General features: G+C 39.3%; 1 protein-coding gene across 1 annotated transcript in view; it reads left to right on the forward strand.

The window, feature by feature from the left end:
• LOC127641308 (serine/threonine-protein kinase Nek7-like) overlaps window positions 1-18,175 on the forward strand; it is an 88,839-nt gene that overhangs the window by 66,923 nt on the left and 3,741 nt on the right. The window contains exons 8-9 of the mRNA XM_052124236.1: window positions 2,345-2,439; window positions 15,603-15,716. Of these exons, the coding sequence (XP_051980196.1) occupies window positions 2,345-2,439; window positions 15,603-15,716 (209 nt within the window). The remainder of the gene's footprint in view (window positions 1-2,344; window positions 2,440-15,602; window positions 15,717-18,175) is intronic.

Raw genomic sequence — 18,175 nt, forward strand, 5'->3', positions numbered from 1 at the left:
AGCGTGTCTCAATACCTTCCTACATGTGCTATGTCATGGTACGTAAGGGTATTGTATACCTTCGGCTGAAGAATAGCCTTAGGGTGCCTTCACACTAGAGTTAAAGCTGCATCAGAAAACACTGCGAATGCATTGATTGCAATGGTGATGGTGCGTCATAATGGCTGAGAGTGGAAACGCAAGGGTTTTCAATAGTAAAGATAGTTAAGATTTCAACTTTTGCTGCAACGCAGCCTGGTGTAGGTATCCATTGACCAATGAGAATCTCAGAGAGGCGGGACTAGTTGCGTGGTAAAATCGGAAAAACATGACAAATTCAAACAAGCAGTGTATTAATTCCCTGTCTTCTATTATCTTCTCCGTCAGGCTAAAAAGATAGTAATTATGGAGAGAGAGCCTGGATAAGAGTTTCCTGGTATATGTTTACTGGTACATTGTCAAAAAGATATATTTTAAATAGCCGTGACTGCTTCTTCCCTAGGTGGTACATGCCTTCCAAATGGACCTTTTGCACTCCTATGCATCAAACGCTCCTTTGGAGCTTTCCCAAGTTTGTAAGCACCCTTTGCACGCAAGTTCCTTAATTTAAAGTCAGTATGCTATCAAAATTGACCCTTTGTAATGCAGCCTTTCTAAAATCTAACCAATAGATAACACATTAATATAATGTCAGTTAATGTGAGTTTAATTGAGGTCATGATAAAGCGTTACCATTAGGATACGTTGTGATGGTGCGAAAGAGTCAAAATGAATTTGCTTTTCAGCCTTCGTGTCGTGGCCAAAAAGCTTCCTCAAAAGTGGGTGCTGGCAGTGTTTCAATGAACTGCCAACCTATATTCAGGTCTGGCTCCATTCTGGTATTGAAAGCCCACATGATCCAGTAAATTTCCAATAGATAATATCATGTCTCATCCAACATTTTTTTTTTTATTCGGTAATGTCACATAATGGGAGTAAAATAAGTTGTGATTGTCATTTCATGTTGACTCAAATTTTGAATATCTCTTATTATCAGCAAGCAGGTTTTCTGAAATCATTAAAAAGTAAGACAACTCCAAATCAAACCAGCATACATGTGTTTATTAACCAGGCACTACGGCGTGAAATCATCTGATTGAAAAGTGCTACTGCAGCTCTGTTGAAAACCCTTAGTGATGGCGTGCTTGCTGACTTTCACCTTCCTGTGACAGCGCAACAGAATTGTATGCCGCAGCAGAAACATGAAAGACTTTTTGTGTCACTTTTTGTTTTGATTTATTTAAATGCCCAAACCTACGTACGAATATACAGTACATGAGTGAATTGATTAAAGTTATATATGGCTGTATTGAATGGCTTATGTTCATCCAAATCATTTATTTTCTTTTGTAATGAGATCTGAGTGAGAGATTTTAAATCTACTCTCATCTAAGTCAAGATTTTGATTCCCCAATACATACAATCACAAACATTCCAGAAAAACCCCTCAACTCTCTTAACCACCCAACTACATGCATTCATGAACATTAACATCACTCGTCTCCATCTGTAAAAACTGTTGTTCAACTCACAATTTGGAATGTTAAAACTACCACTGTTCATTACTTGTTTTTAACTAAAATTCCCAAATGTAAGAACCAACCCTGTTAGTGTAACATCACACATATCAAATGAATGTTGTGCCATTGTTCAAGTAAACAGATTTGTAGTAACTGATATTGTGTAAAAATTAAGTTTAGTATAAAAACATTTTTTGTTGGAGTAATATGCTCAAAAGTGATTACTCCATATTCCTGCAATCAAACACACCTTTTGAGGAAACGTCCTGAAATCTATTAATATTAACTGTATGAAAATAAATTGTGGCATTATTACCAATAGGGCGGGATCAAAGAACCTTATGAGCTGGTTCTTTTTAATGAATCAGAATCAGAACAAGAATTCCTTACAATCCCTATTTCTAATAACAATCTCTTTTATTAATATTTTATTATGTAAGTGAGCACTTAAAATTGTCAGTAGTAGATATTTAGCTACTGTCAATGGTTTGGTATTCGATTGCACTCTTTTCCATCAATATTTGAACCGTTAAAATGTATTTTAACCCTCACCCCACACTGTACACACGGATTGTTCAATTTGTTTCTCTCATTGTCGTAACTAACCTCACATTACTCATCTAAAACTCTACAGTCTGAAACCTCTGTCAATTAAGCATCCATGTATGAACTCCTCGCATTGCAAACCAGACACAGCCTAACTCTCTCTCTCTCTCTCTCTCTCTCTCTCTCTCTCTCTCTCTCTCTCTCTCTCTCTCTCTCTCCCTCACTCTGTCTGTCTCTGTCTCTCTTTTTTTCTGTTCCAGTGGGCACCCCATATTACATGTCTCCCGAGCGAATACACGAAAATGGATATAACTTCAAATCTGACATCTGGTCGCTAGGCTGCCTGCTCTATGAGGTAAGGTATAGATACCCATCCCTGCACTCCCTATCCCCTCCCCTTCCTCCGTTTATACATCCCCCAGCATCCTTCTCTTTCCAAGCTTCTGCCAGCACTGTTGGTCTCATTTTGTGAGATGCAATCCTATACTGCGACTCTGACCACGCGGTCTATCGTGAAAATTACAGTATGGTTTTGTACTCCAAGGTAAACAGTACCCACATAGGAAACCTGGATTACGTTCTAAAGCTGATGGGGAAATTTGAATGACATTTACATGTGTTTTAGATAACATGTGCTGTTCTTGCTCTGAAATTATACTGACTGCTTTGATTAGCCTTTATATCATACACTTCTCGACGACACAGTGGACTAAGATCCAGGGCAGAGGTTTTCACTTTAGCATGCAGTTCAAATTAAAGATGAAGTTGCAAAGAGGTTAGCAGTTTTTTTTTTGTGTGTGTGTGCTTTAAAACAAGTTTCAACCCAAAGCACTAACATCGTGCCCTATTCGGACACAATGCTATAAAAGTTAATTCTTCAATGTTAACCTTTTTTTTTGCATTTAAAGTGAACAGACAAATTGCTTGTCTCTTGCATGTTATCACATCTGGGTAAGACAAGGTGTAAGATCACAGTGTGCACTAGCTTTAGTTTTGTGCTGGGTTAGACATAAATACCTTAACCTTCAGGTAGTGTGAGTTGTTACATAACAGAGAGCTTGCGAAACTGTGGTTCCCAGTTCAAAAGTGGGCATTTTGTGTTTGTCTGCTTGCTTTTTGGCCTCTGTTTCCTCTTAACCAGGTGACTGGGGCCACCTGAAATTGGTAGCAGCAATCCGTAAATGACACAATGCTTGATCCCGCGGGATGTGCTTGCTACCAAAAAGCAGTATAAACACACACACACACACACACACACACACACACACACACACACACACACACACACACACACACACACACACACACACACACACACACACAGGCACAGATTCACACTAACGGTGCGGAAATAGACACATTGTTAGTTTGGTGCCCATTCTATCCCAGGAGTTTTTCTTTTTTTACACCTCGTCTTTGCCTCATTTTGGGGGGAAGCTTACCAGAAGCTACACCTCCCAAAGTGCCTGGGGCTGAAAAACAACCATGTGAGTTCACCACTGCTTGGAGACAGTGTTTCTTGTCACTAATTAGTCTCCCATAATGCACCAGGCCCATCATTGTGATCAGTATGCCCTGCTTAGCAGTGGCCATGGGTCAGCCAAGTGTGGGGAGAAGGCAAACGTGGAACAGTAGTGATCTCTTAAGCTTCTGTTGAAGCCATGTCCAGGATCAGCCCTGAACAGAACGCTGCTGTCGCCATGTAGTACATGAAGACTTTCATCTTGTCTCGCTTATGGTGGGGGTAGGGGTGGAGGGGTGCAATGTGATGACATCTGTTTGAGTGACAGAATTGATGATAGGCGAAGCCGCTGGCAGTTGGTGTGATGTTACACTAAAGCTAGCAAGACAAGCTGTTTTTTCCCCCTTCACTATGTTGTTCTTTAGTTATTATGATGTTTTTCATGCAATTTTTTATTGATATACATAGTAGTAGAGAGGAAATTAAAGGGTGAGAAAGAGGGAATCAGGATGGAACATATATTTTGGAGCATTTGCACTGACCACAAGGCCACTCAGTAATTGTTTTCCTCATTTAAAAAGTTGTACTTCTAAAGAAATTAACAGTGATTTTGAAACTACTCTATGTATAAAATCATGGCTATTTATGTGAGATGAAGAGTTCAGTCATCAGTAACTTTATACATGCTCTTTTAGTTTACATGGGGCAGGGGTGCCTTATGGGGCCAGCCATACTAGCATCACATGAGCAGCTGAATAGTAATAGCTTAAACTCATAACATAGGCCTAGTGTTCCTAATAAAGTGCTAAGTGAGTGTATATGTAAAGATTGTATACACAGATTGTTTCACAATTTATTTGTGTGTGTGTAAACAATGTCTTTTTATTGCACATACTGTAGATCGCGAGCTTGCTGCAATGCTCCATTGCATTGCTGAACTTCTGAATTGGTAATTTGCAGACTTGTGCTGTCTTCCATTGATCTTCATTGATCTATTTTGTATGAAAGACCTATGTGTGCATTTAGTTCCTTTATTCTGAGCGCATGAATTTTTTTAGTCGATCTGTTGTGGGGGTTAATGTGAGGAGGGTGGGGGTGATTGGAGCCGTTGAGCTCACAAGGCCTTGATTGAAAATCATCAATATCTGTGCATTGTATTCCTCCATCTGCATCTGCTATTCTATTTTATGCCAACGCTCTCTGTTGGAGCAAACTTGGTCAGCTGATGGGGCTGGCTGCCTTAAGATGTAGAGGAGGGGTGCAGGACAAGGCCAGTGTTGGGGTTGGCTCCCCAATGGCCTTCACGGCAGACGGGACACGTGCTCTCCATGGTGCATCTGTACTCCACGCTCCGTCTACGTTATTGACAGCTCTCTGCAACACAGAGGAAATGTGTGGTTTTGTGATGGATAGATGGTCAAAGTTTCTGTTTGGGTGTTTAGTTGGGTAAGCAAAATAATAGACTTGGATAACCACTGTGAAACATTTGTAAATTTTTGCATGGGTTCTCTAAAATGTATCCTTCAAGCTTCTATCCTGCAATGACTTCCTGAATAAGTGAGCAGTTCACATTGGAACCATCTTCAAATGGGATTGTAAAAATTCCATCAACATTTGTTGAATGCTATATGTTCTAATCAAACCCAATTTGAAGCCTCAAATTGTACTGATCCTCAGATATGTTATTTATTCTAGTGATGGACTGATAATTCGGCTGATATTTGGCAATTTGAAATTATCAGTCGATAACCGTGACCACTTGGTCGATAAGCAGGGACTGATTTCACAGAAATAATAAAAATAATAGATTATGAGAAGGATAAATCAGAAAAAGTTTGAAAGACTATTTATACTCAATGAGGACATTGAACATTCTTAAGAAGTCTTTTAGGGAACACAAAATATTCTAAACTTATTTTAAAATGAGAAAATAAGTAGTAAATAGAATATTTTGTGAATCAGGCCCCTGAAGTGTAAGCTCTTCCACCAAAATCTTCCAACAGCCTAGTCAATGTATATTGTACATGAAGTGAATTAATATTATGTAATATTGTATATTGTACTAACCTCTATCAAGTCATTTGTATTTGTATAGCGCCAACACACATCGTTTCAAAGCAGCTTTACAGAAAATCATGCATTAACAGAAAATTAAACTGTAATATCTATAATGTCTTAGAGTCATCATTGTGTAGTTTGATAAAATACTATTGTGAACTGTGTTTAAAAATAAGTAATTAAATAATAATTGTATTTATAACCCCAGTGATCAAGCCAAAGGTGACTATGGCATAGAACACAATAACCTTGGGAGAAACCAGGCTCACTGTGGAGGCCAGTTCCCCTCTGGCTAACATCATGAATATAATGCCAATATTACTTATGTAAGTGCAAGTCATGGTTTAAAATTATTAAACTAAGTAAGTGTTAAGGGTCAGTGTTTAAACAAAGATTTTGTATGAACTGTAAGATTAATGACTAATGTCTTTGAAGTCCATCTTGGATTAACTGCAGAAGTTCACATAGATGCCTTGTCCTTGTTAGTTGGCTGATGAAGGGTTTTGTTGGCAATTAATTGATGGTCTATGTATTCCATTTCAAAATGCATTCCATAATTAGACCAAGGTGATATAGGCAGAGATCAGTTAGGTGCATCGCAGTTCAACCTGGCTGGTAATTTCGGTGAGGTCTATCCTAAGTCCAAGGTTCAGGCAATGGCATATGAAATATCCCATGTCTTATGGTTGGAGTTGGCATCAGTTCATCCTCTGAAGTCCATCATAATAGACTGAAGTGATGTTTGGTTGGCACCGGCTGCTATTAGTCATCATCACTCAGCGACACTTAGCAGAGGAGTTCAACACGAAGCAGGAATGGTGCTGGATCTAGACGGTTCTGGTGACCTAAGGACAGGAGTCCCGAGTTTAAGACAGGGAAACAAATAGAATAATATTAGCATAGATGCCCTTCAATTTATTGCAATTTATAGATCACAATCAATGTTTCTGGTTCCGGCAGACCTAACTAAAGCAGCCTAATTGTGAGTTGATGGATAAATTAGGTGTATGCCTGGCTAAATAGATAGCCTTTAGTCTAGATTTAAACTAAGGGAGTGTGTCTGAGTCCCGAACAGTGTTAGGGAGACTAGTCCATCGTTTAGGAGCCAAATATGAAAAGGATCTACCTCCTTTTGTGGATTTTGATATTCTAGGAATTATTAACAGGTCAGAATTTTGTTATCGTAATGAACATGATGGAATATAGCGTGTCAGAAGGTCACTTAATTACTGTGGAGCTAGACCATTCAAAGCTTTATACGTAGTTAACAGAATTTTAAAATGAATATGAAATTTAACAGGTAGCCAATGTAACAACGATAAAATTTAGCTTATGTGATCATTTTTCTTGGTTCTAGTCAGCATTCTGGCTGCTGCATTTTGAACCACTTTAAGTTTATTTATTGATCTTGCTGGACATCCTCCCAGTAATGCATTACAATAATCTAGTCTTGAGGTCATGAACGCATGAATTAGTTTTTCGGCATCAGCAACAGAGACCATGTGTCGTATCACATATATATCAGCATTATATTGGCCATCGAAGCGATAATAACTCTGTAGATGTCATACTGGCATCAACCCCCATCCGGCAGACACTTAGACACTATTTCCCGTAGCTGTATTAGCCCATAATCTCCTACCCCATCCCCAGAGCATTCATGCAATTGGTTTTGTTGTTGGATTTTATGATGCTGAAAATTAAAGGGTTCTCTCAGGCTAGCCAGTTGGCCCTCTCTGTGTCCTTGCTGTTTCCGCCTTGCACTGTCTCTACTCTATATTAAAGACAGACCGAGTTCAAATTGGTGGATCTCTGCGCTCATGATCTGGCCTGGCCTTTTGAAGTTCTCTTAAACCTCTTCTTAATAGCCATTCTTGAAGGTGTTTTGGATTTATGTTGGCATAAATAAGGGGCCAAGACTGTTGCATCTGCCTTCATCACAAAAACACGAGGCCAGGCTTCCTGGTTTTACAATTAAATCTAAGGCTCAACTGTGAAGTCACAATCTCTGTTTACGACCATGTGTTTCAAGTATAACCAACAACACAGGCCATGCCGGAGATGAGAACCAAATTGGCTATGTGACGGATTAACAAGAGCGCAGTAAAATAAACAGATTAGCATGCATCACATGCAAGTACAAGAGTGTTGCATTTTTGATACGTGCCGCTAATGATATTCTGTCATTAAAAAAAGAATACTTAGTTTGTGGTCTGCAAGATGTGGTGTAGCACTACATTTTTAGAGACAGGGAAGTTGTTTATATATTCATAACACATTTTTGCTGTTTGAAGCATTATCTCACACCTGAATAGTAAACATCCGTCAAGATATTTGAACTAATTAAACCCTCCTTGCATCCTGTTCAAATATAGATTACCCAGTATACCTTAGTGTCTTCTCACCTCAGATCTCAGATTTTAATTTGATAGCTTAGTGACTTCATTTGGCCCAGCCGAGTACAGCTGCAGAATACTCATGTTCTCTAAAGATGCTTTGGGAGAATGGCGTACGAGATCACTGCCATCTCCAAAGAACTCTTAACATTCTGATGAGCTACCCCACCCATATTTTGCTAATGATGCAGAAAACTGTGAACCATTACACACTCATTCAGCAACACGTGTCTGAAACCTTTTTCTCAGAATTAGGGGTGTTAGCGCTTCTAAGAAAAGAAGAGAACATTTTTTCTTAAATTTTTTTTTTAAAGAGTGGCATCAGACAGGGACTTTTCATGTCGCAGAATATGGATTCATATTTAATTGTGTTCCCTCCTCTTGCCAGGGCTTCCATTTGATTAATATATCATTAAAGAAGGATGCAAGAAGGACGAGCAAGATTAAATAATGATGGGTTTCTGACACTTAAATGTGACTGTCTGTTTTTCATACGCTACACCCTCTATCCTGGCTCCGGAGAATGAAACTATGCAGGACCTTCATTATGAATTGAATTAGCATGCAAAGAGCTTGACGATGAGACAAGAAAAATAATCTATATTAATTAAGTTAATTGCAAGACCTGCACTCTTGGTTGAGACCTTAAAGCGGATTGTGCATTAGATAAGCACCACGGTTTTTGCATCACAGGTGAGACAAAGCACAGGTATCACAAATAGCATGCATCAGTGAGGTGGTAGTTCAGAACAGTGAATGTAATCACAGCACCAACAAATTACATACAAAGGTTTTTACACTTCAAGAATGAGCAATGTGACGTTTATGAGTTTGCAGGTCGGTGTAGGAAAGAACTACACAAACTGAAAGATTAAAAAGGTCTACATTGATTACACATTTTCCCTATATGTAGTCTAGGCCAGTGGTTAACAACCTTTTTGACTCCAAGGCCTCCCATTGTGCAAAGCAATATTCAAAGCCTTAGAAGTGTCATTTGATTAAAGTAAATATAATAAATACAAGATGTATGATCCTATAACTTATACAAATATATATATATATAAAAAAAAGGTAATTTTGAAGCCCCTTGGAAATTTGTTGATTCCCCTACTGGGCCCCAGCCCCCTAGTTGAGCACCACTTGTCTAAGCTATATTAAAGCTGTCAAACCACAAAAAAATCTGCCTATACACAATATATCTGTTACCCTCTAATCTAGTCAATAGTCTATGCTTTTTAATTTTTAGCAGCCCCTGAAGTTGTAGCTGGGCGCCTTCGCTGGACACCAAACATTGGCGCCACATACATTCACAAAAAGCAATGGCTTTGGATTTCAGAACATTGTACAATGTCCGCCTGCCGTATCTGGTGTGCCACCCCCGGAAAGAACAAAAATGTATTTACATAATTGCAAATGATTCTGGCTTCACAAGCTCTATTTCACATGTAGTTGCATCACAAAATGTGTCAGAGTGTAATTCATCTTACAGTTACAGTATGCGTTGCATTCTTAGCATTGCCACAAGAGGTGCTAAAGCAAGCATTAGCGTAAACTGATGACTGAAAAGTTTAAAAGGATTTTATAAAAATGTTTACTACTCTTTGTCTCCACACCATTTGAATAGAACAGCGTTTGAAAATCCATTTTAATGGCACAGAAATCTGTAACTCTGTCGCCCCCTTAAGTTCTGAGGTTTGTTACCACTAGAGTAATGCAAGAACAAGTGTTAAGAATGTTCTGCGGGAACAGGCACTTGCCAAGCATTTGTGTCTGCATTTGCATGCTTGTGTAGTGTATGTTTCTGGCCTAAAGGGATGCTCACTACTTCCAGGAAGTATTGTAGCATGCCAGAGCAGCCCTTCACTGTGGTTTGTAAGGGTCTTGTGTTCAGGTAGGTATTAGAAAGAATGAGTATGTTTTTGTCTTACTGTATGGGTGACCACACATGTTTACATCTTTTTCTTTTTTTTTTTTTTTTGTGTGCCTGTTGTTGTGTATACATGAGTGTGATTTGTTATGAGTGTATATGTTTGTGTGTTAGTGTATTTCTGAGCAGGTGTGGCTCCTATTTGTCTATTGGGTATGTATGTGTGTTGGCACACTATGTGTTGCTGGTTGAGATTCTGTTCAAGTATGTTCCTCTGTGCTTTGGGGTCTGTGTGTTTTTTTTTTCTTCTTCTTTTGTGTGTGCATGTGAGTGTATAAACGTGTGCGTATTTTGCCAGCCATTGCACCGGTAGCCTCAGCCCCGCAGACAGACAGCAGGCCAGCGTGGTGCGGGGCTGGGCTCCTCTTGAATACCAATGAGGAGAGCTGCTGGGCTCCGGGGGTCAGGGAGCAAGTCAATCATCTTGCCCATCGCCCGGGCGCCCCGAATCAAATTAGCCTGAAAAATTCAGGGGCCGGGAGCACTGGGCGAGCAGCTGTCAGGGCCAAGAGCGCCCAGGCACTAATGAACCAGATGAATAGTGCAAAAACTCCAAAATAAAAACAGGACAGTTGACATTTTTCATCTGTCAGAAGCAGAAGATGCATGAAAATATGGTGGTCCTTGTTTAACCCTTTGCTGGCTACAGCTGCTACCCGCTCCTGACCCCACTCTGTGACGACACATACACACATACAGTGTATATATAAACCCTACAGACCCCCCACCTACCCCTTTCTTCCACAGGTACACATACCGCACATAAACAATATAAGCCTTAGATGCATTTACATTTCACTTAATGCCGTTCTATGGTACTGCTTATCGCAATTATCCTGAGGAAGTCTTTGGAAGAGCAGTGGCACACTGCAAAGACAGATGTTCCCATGAAACTAAAATATAGGTATATCATCTTTAGTGTGTGGATGGAAAAGCATAAACAGCTACCAATTCATCATGGAGCACTGTTTTTTGAAGAGTTTGTCAACTGTTTTTCCATTCGCATCACTGATGCTATTGCTCATAATTGGGGTTGTGTATTTAAACAAACCTGGTTTTCACCAGGTGGATGATTAAATAAATATTGGAGGGACCAATGCCTTTTTGGTATGGGCCAGTAAGTAACCACCTAGCAACCAAACTGAACACTCTAGCAACCACCTAACAAACACCCAGTTCACCATAGCTACTCCTTACAGTAGCAAACATCCTGGCATTGTGGCGGTAGTTTTGCATGACCACTCTAAGGCAAGAAACATACTTAATACAAATATGCCTATGCAGATATGCCTAGATATGAAGACATAGACATAGACATGCTGGAACTGAATTCTTCACTTTCACACGTTATATTAAGGCTCTCCAATTAAAACCTCAAGTCCTTATTTCACATCAAGGAATTCCTTTGAGGTTATGTATTTCTTCATTAAATAATTTCCACAGAAATAAAGTAAGCGGGCGTCTTCTCCTCTGTGTGTCACTGTGTCATTAACCCTGTGTGAATGAACCCAAATGACCAAGATAATTTGACATTACACAAACGTTAAAGGAAAGTGAAACCAGAGTGCTTTGCATTCACTATAAAAATCCTTGTTTAGATTTTCACGGGAGTTTGCCCCTCCACTGACGGCGTGTGCATTAGAGTACTTCAGAAGCGGTTAATCTCTTCTGAGTGTGGTCCTCGGTGCAGCTCAGTGAGACGGTCAAAGTTCAATTGAATAAGATACACAAACGAGATCAAATCACCATGATCAGATGATTCACGTACTTGCATAGAGTATGTTTCTGCCTTAAATCTAGTTAATTCATGATATCTTGGTTGCAGTAAGAGTTGTGCAAGTTATGAAAAACTCCCCAATGAAGGCCCAATTTCCCAATTTTGCTGTTTTAGAACTTACATGGATTAGAGCGGGACTCCCCCCATCCACAGCCCCAACCCCTCCCATTCCCATTCCATGCAGATCAGCACCGCCGCTCTCCTCCACTAGTTCTGCCACTATGCTCTATTCTCCTCCGCTCTTCCTCTGACAACCCAGAACGCCGTTTTGCCTCGCTCGCTCGCTGCTTCTCTCTGTCCTTCTATGTCAATTGAATTAAGTTCTTGTCCAGTGTGTGTCTTTGGTGTAGTGGTTTTGGTGAAGTGTTAGAGCATCGTGTTGCTTCGCATAGTTGGTATCTAAAAATAGTTGTTTTTTATGTGCACTCACCCACAGTCAGTGAATTTTCTTGGGGCCATTTTTGCCAATCTGTTTTTGCAGTATCATAATCTTATAACATCTTCAAAGCATCACCTTCTGACTTGAATGAGAATGCACAGGCAGGGCTGCAGCTTCAGGCTGCCAGGAAATGCTGCGTCCATTTGTTTTCAGGAATCCGTCTCTTCCGTACTGCCATGATTAATGTCCCAAAGATGTTCAAAAGCTTCTTCTGAAATCCTGAAATGCCATTGTCCATTTTAAAGCTTTGTTGTTGTTATTTATTTTTGTCGTTGTGCTGTTTTGGAACAGGACATCCATAATTTCCCTTCCTCTTGCTGTTTCATCCGATCCTTTTTGTTTGCTTTGCTTAACACTTGCATGGTAAGTGCATCAGGCTGCATGCGGGAAGCTAATTGGCCATGAGCTGGCAAATGTAGCTCAGAAGTGTCGAGTAAATGGATGCTTCCAGGTTTTATTTAGCCCCAGCATGTTGACACCAAGCACTTTCTTTATCGCTTGTTCTTTTAAAGATGCTTGCGTGTTCATCGTCCACCTGTGGTTAAAATTCTAACAAAACTATGAATGTTGGACCACATTACAGTTTGCCATCGTCTTTTATAAAAGCTTATGACACAGTTTGCTAATTTAAAACTATCTGGAGTTGCTTGGAGGACATAAGGGGGAAAAAAAGCATTTTCATGTTCTGAAAGAAAAGTAATTTCTAGATTTATAATAGCTAATGTGCTGCACAGCAACATAACAGATTTTGGCCTCTTCACATTAATCTAGCCTAGTATGTCTTTTTTTAATGTATTTATTTTTTATTTTCTTCACTTGAGGAGACCAATCTCCCCCTTTTCTCCCAATTTGGAATGCTCAATTCCCAATGCACTTTAAGTCGTCATGGTGGCGTAGTGACTTGCCTCAATCCGGATGGTGGAAGATGAAGACCCAAAGTGGTCGAAATTTAGTCTTTTCTATTATTTAAAATTTCATGGAAGCATTTATAGCATTGTGCCGTCCTTGCCGTTGACCCCAGTCAAAACATTCTCGACACGCAGCTGCCCGGATGACTGGTCTGATATGTCTAATCCCCAGATGTGCGGTTGTTACTCATAAATATCATAATGCTAGATGGCGCCATTGACCAATCAGAATCGATCATTCCAGAGACCCATAGAGTAATACCGTTAGTTAATGCTTTATGAATGAACTTGAACAGTTGTATTTTTTATAAATGAATATTAATGAAGGGCGGCACGGTGGTGCAGCGGTTAGCACTGTCGCCTCACAGCAAGAAGGTCATGGGTTCAAACCCTGGTCGCCCCGGCCTTTCTGTCTGCATGTTCTCCCCGTGTCTGCGTGGGTTCTCTCCGGGTACTCTGGCTTCCTCCCACCATCCAAAAGACATGCAGGCTAGGTTAATTGGTGTCTCCAAAAAAATTGCCCTAGATGTGGATGTGGAGGTGAGTGTGAGTGTATGTCTGTCTATGTGTGGCCCTGCGATGGACTGGCGACCTGTCCAGGGTGTCCCCCGCCTTTCGCCCAATGTTAGCTGGGATAGGCTCCAGCCCCCCGCGACCCTGTACACAGGATAAGCGGTTGACGATGGATGGATGGATGGAATATTAATGAAGATTAATATTGTTTGCCAAAACAGTTCATAATATGTTTTCATTTTTCTCCTCAAGTGAAGTGAAGGCTGTTTGGATCAGAGTTTCTGCTAAGACATTTTAGTACAAGCCAACATGTCCGGGAATGATAAAGTTTGCCAGACAAATCGGAAATAATCCTGTTATCTCATTTGGCTTTTTTATTTTGCGGTGTAAATGCGATGGACTATGCATAATAATGCAATATATGCTAATAATGACACAGTCAAATGAAAGAATGATAAATGATTTCATTATAACTGCTTTTTCATAAAAAATGTGTAAAAAAAAAAAAAAAAAGTGCCCATCATGGAATTAGCATCTAATAAAAAATACAAAATAAATCATCAATGGGTGCAAAACAAAATGATATCTTTCATTTTTAAATAAATATTAAATTAACAATTTGTTAGGTAATGTCAATTTCTAACCGTGGCTCTTTTTTTTATGACTATTTTCCTCCGATTTTTCATTGCACAAAAGTGTTTTGCTGCCTAAGTGTTGTCAAATGTGTCCAGTGTTTCTCTACAACTTGAGATTCACATTAGCCTGGAGTACTTCTCTCCAGAAGACACAACACAAGGCTGTTTTAATGTGATTCTGAAGTGGGAATCTTCACTGCGGCACGCAAAACGGGAACGGAGGCTGTTTTTGCCATTGTGCGGAATACAAATCGTTGTAGTCGCAAATTAGGATTCCTCAACCTTAGGAAAGGAAACCCTGGTTTAGATATTCATACTGTAAAATAAGACAAACATAATGAGTAAGACATTTGTTTTGTTTTTTGCCTTGTGCTCAGCGGAATTGAAAGTACTAAAAGCATAATCAAACTGGCAAAATATTTACTAAATGTCATGCAAAGAGGCTGGACATGTGTAGAACTTTGTGAATGATACCATAGGAGTGACAAAGATGCATGCACTATAGGCTTGACTCACCTTCCTGACGTCTTACACAAACAGATGGCAGTTGTCTGCTTCTGTCTGTGATGCGAGACACCGTAGTCTGAGCCACAGACAGTCAGCTCCTGCTTGATGAAGATTTAGTGTGCTCTTAAGGAACATGCGTATGAAAGAGAAGGAAAGGTGGGTAATTAAATTAGAATGAAATAACTGCTCTACCTTCAAATGTACATACAGAAGTGCAGGTTTAAACCAGCTAGGTTTCTGTTAAGGGCTAAAATTTGACATTTCTCCAGCAAACTCATAACACCCCTATAGTCAATCAAACCTGCAGTCAAAGCATCTATACTGGGTTTGGAGAATGGCTTCATAAGTCAACAAATGAATGAGCTATTCAACCAATCAATCAATTAGCCAATGATTCTTAAAGAAGCTTGTGTCGGAAACACTTGTTTCTTGTTTCTTACCCTATTTTAAACTTGGTATCTAGAAATCTCATGGATACTCCATGACACATCCTGTTGAAGACATATTTTTATTTGCTGGCAATTATGGACTTTACAGAAAGAATATCTTATTTTTATTTTGTTGTTATGGAAAGCAATTAAATTGCAGTCAAAATTAAAAACAGCTAAATAACTAAGCTAAAATGGGTTGGAGAGTGTGAAAAGTTACCATCCTCTTAATAACGGTTATCTATATCTACCACTTAATGCACCTTTATTTTGGTCACTTCAAACCCTTTGTTACAATTGAAAACTTGGATTTCTTTCAGATTTAAAAATGCTGGTATGAAGATTTCTTGATAAGCTTGATGCCGTAGAGTTTGTGTTTGGAAAGATCATTTAGAAGTGAGTTAGTAAAAAGCTAATAAGATTCTGCTCTGTAAAAGTGACTTTCACATTTCTCTTCTTCACACATAGATGGCCGCCTTGCAGAGTCCATTCTACGGGGACAAAATGAACCTCTACTCCCTGTGTAAAAAGATTGAGCAGTGTGACTACCCCCCACTACCGTCTGACCATTACTCTGAAGAGGTACGTTTTTAAGCTGAAAACATTTCCAAAAGCTTTCTTGTTCTTTGTCATCTTGTTGGTATTTCATTCTTCTTCTCATACCAACACACAAACACAAGTGTCTATATCAGGAAAGAGCATCAATTCTATGTTTGTCCTTCAAGGAATAGTTCATCCAAAAATTGTGTTCTGTTAATGAAATATCATTGTCACTTTTAATTTGTTCTAAACCCATATGAGTTATTTTGCCTCTGTGAAACACAAAATTTGATGTTTTGGAAAATGTGCAAGCTACTTCTTTCCTCTTTCTCTACTTTCCATACAATGAGATTTCACAGTGACAAGTGGCTGTCAACCTACAAAAAACAAAAAAAAACCACCATTAAAACACCATAGAAGTAGTCAATGTGACTTGCACACTATATTTCAAGTTTTCTAAAGTCATATGTTAGTTTTTTTTGGGGAACAGCCCAAAATATTTGCTCAAATCTCATTCTTGCTTGTGCACATTTAAACCTGGGGACCACAGAGAGTCATGAGATGCCAGTGTTTTCATATTACATGAGGATTAATGACAACAGAATTTAAAATTTTGGATGGACTATCCCTTTAATAGTATGGTTATACTGATCAGCCAGACCAGAGCCAAACTAGCTCTAACCAGGATGTGATGCTGGTGAGAACTGGACTTTTTAGAAAGATAGACTTGTCTTTCCTCGTAACGTGCCATCACTCTCTGATGTTAGCTATCGGAGGACACTTGAAATAATCCAGCATGACTGATACGTCCAGCCAAAGCTGCCATTATTATTATTTACAACCTCAGCACGACTCATCTTCCATTCACCAGTTTCTTCAGCTTTCCACTGCCTCAGGAAGGCCTGCCTGCCTCCCTCCCTGTCTACATGTAAACAATGCTCCTGAAGGTGAATGGCAAAAAAAGTGTCAGCCGTTCATCTTTGGTGTGTCATTTACCATCTCCTTGCATCTCATCTGACTGGCAGCCCCCCTTAAAAAAACTATTGTGACCATCTAACCCCGCACATTTTTCTCGTGCTAAAAGCATGAATATTTTACATATCTGCATCCTTACTCACCCCTCCCATCACCACTACCTCCATGTATTCTCCACTAATTCTCAGACTGACTGCATTTGCATTTCACATGCCGGGCTGATTAGGAGACGACTCGCGCCATGCAACAGCAGCCAGGCCCCGGCAAGAGAGAGGCGGTTGCCATGACGATCCGACACAGGGGCATCTTCCTTCCTCTTTTTTCTCTTTTCCCCCCACTTTTAATGATGCTGCTGGTTGTCTGGGCTGAGTTTATTTCTCAGTGAGGCATCACTTCTCTCAATCCCATCCCTGCTCTGCTCTGCTATATTCAAGTGTGACTTATGGCCACTGTACGTTTGATGCAGAGTTAACAAACATTAACAGGGCCGGGGGGCTTCTTGCTGTAAGTTGCATTGCTACGAGGCTTTCCTTTGGCTGTTTGAGAAATTCTCTTTAACACTTGCTGTTTTTCTTTGTCAGTCATGATGTTTGTCTTTTTTAGCACAACAGCTAATAAAATATTATGGATCTGTCAGTTGATAAGAGATAGTTCAACCAAAAAAATGACGATTCTGTAAGTTTCTCACCCTCATGTCATTCCAAACCTGTATGACTTGCTTTCTTATGCGAAACACAAAGAGAGATGTTTTAATAAATACTGTGTTCTGTCTTTTCAATACAATGGCAGTCGATAGTGCCTCACTTTAAAGCTGAAAGGACCCAAAAGTATCATAAAGGTAGTCCATGTGGCTTGCTCGTCTGATGTCAAGTGTACTGAATCTCTATGTATGTGCCCGTCATAGTAAGTGAAACATTTTATTTACATTCTATTTATCGGCAAAATCCACTATTGGTCGACCTCTAATCTCTAGGTTTTCCCACACACTTTTAACCCTTGTGCATCAATTAAAAAAAGTTACACATAGGTTCATTATAGACAAAAATGGCCATGTCCAAAAACTGTCATAAAAATATTATAGATTTATATTTTTTTTCCACTTTCACTGACATAATTTTTTTAACCAGCATCAGCTCTAATCATAATGACCAAACATTCATTTATTTTTAGAATTTTAACCCTTTAAACGCTGGTTTGTTTACATAATGCCACTGTTGTTTTTTTTAGGAAAAAATTTTCCTAAAATTCCCAGAATTTTTTTTCTTTAATTATTAGAGCCTCGGATATGTCAATGATTAACAACAACATTCATTTTGATGCTTTCATATTTTTTATGCAGTATCAGATTTAAAAGCTACCACTTAGGTCCATAATGGACAAAAATGGCCATGTCAAAAAAGTGTCATAAAAATATTATAGAATAATATTTTTTTCTACTTTCACTGACTTATATTTTAACCAGAATCAGTTCTAATCATAGTTACCAAACATTCATTTATTTTCAGAATTTTAACACTTTAACAACA

This window comes from Xyrauchen texanus, chromosome 50, assembly GCF_025860055.1.
Source record: "Xyrauchen texanus isolate HMW12.3.18 chromosome 50, RBS_HiC_50CHRs, whole genome shotgun sequence".
Classification (NCBI taxonomy): domain Eukaryota; kingdom Metazoa; phylum Chordata; class Actinopteri; order Cypriniformes; family Catostomidae; genus Xyrauchen; species Xyrauchen texanus.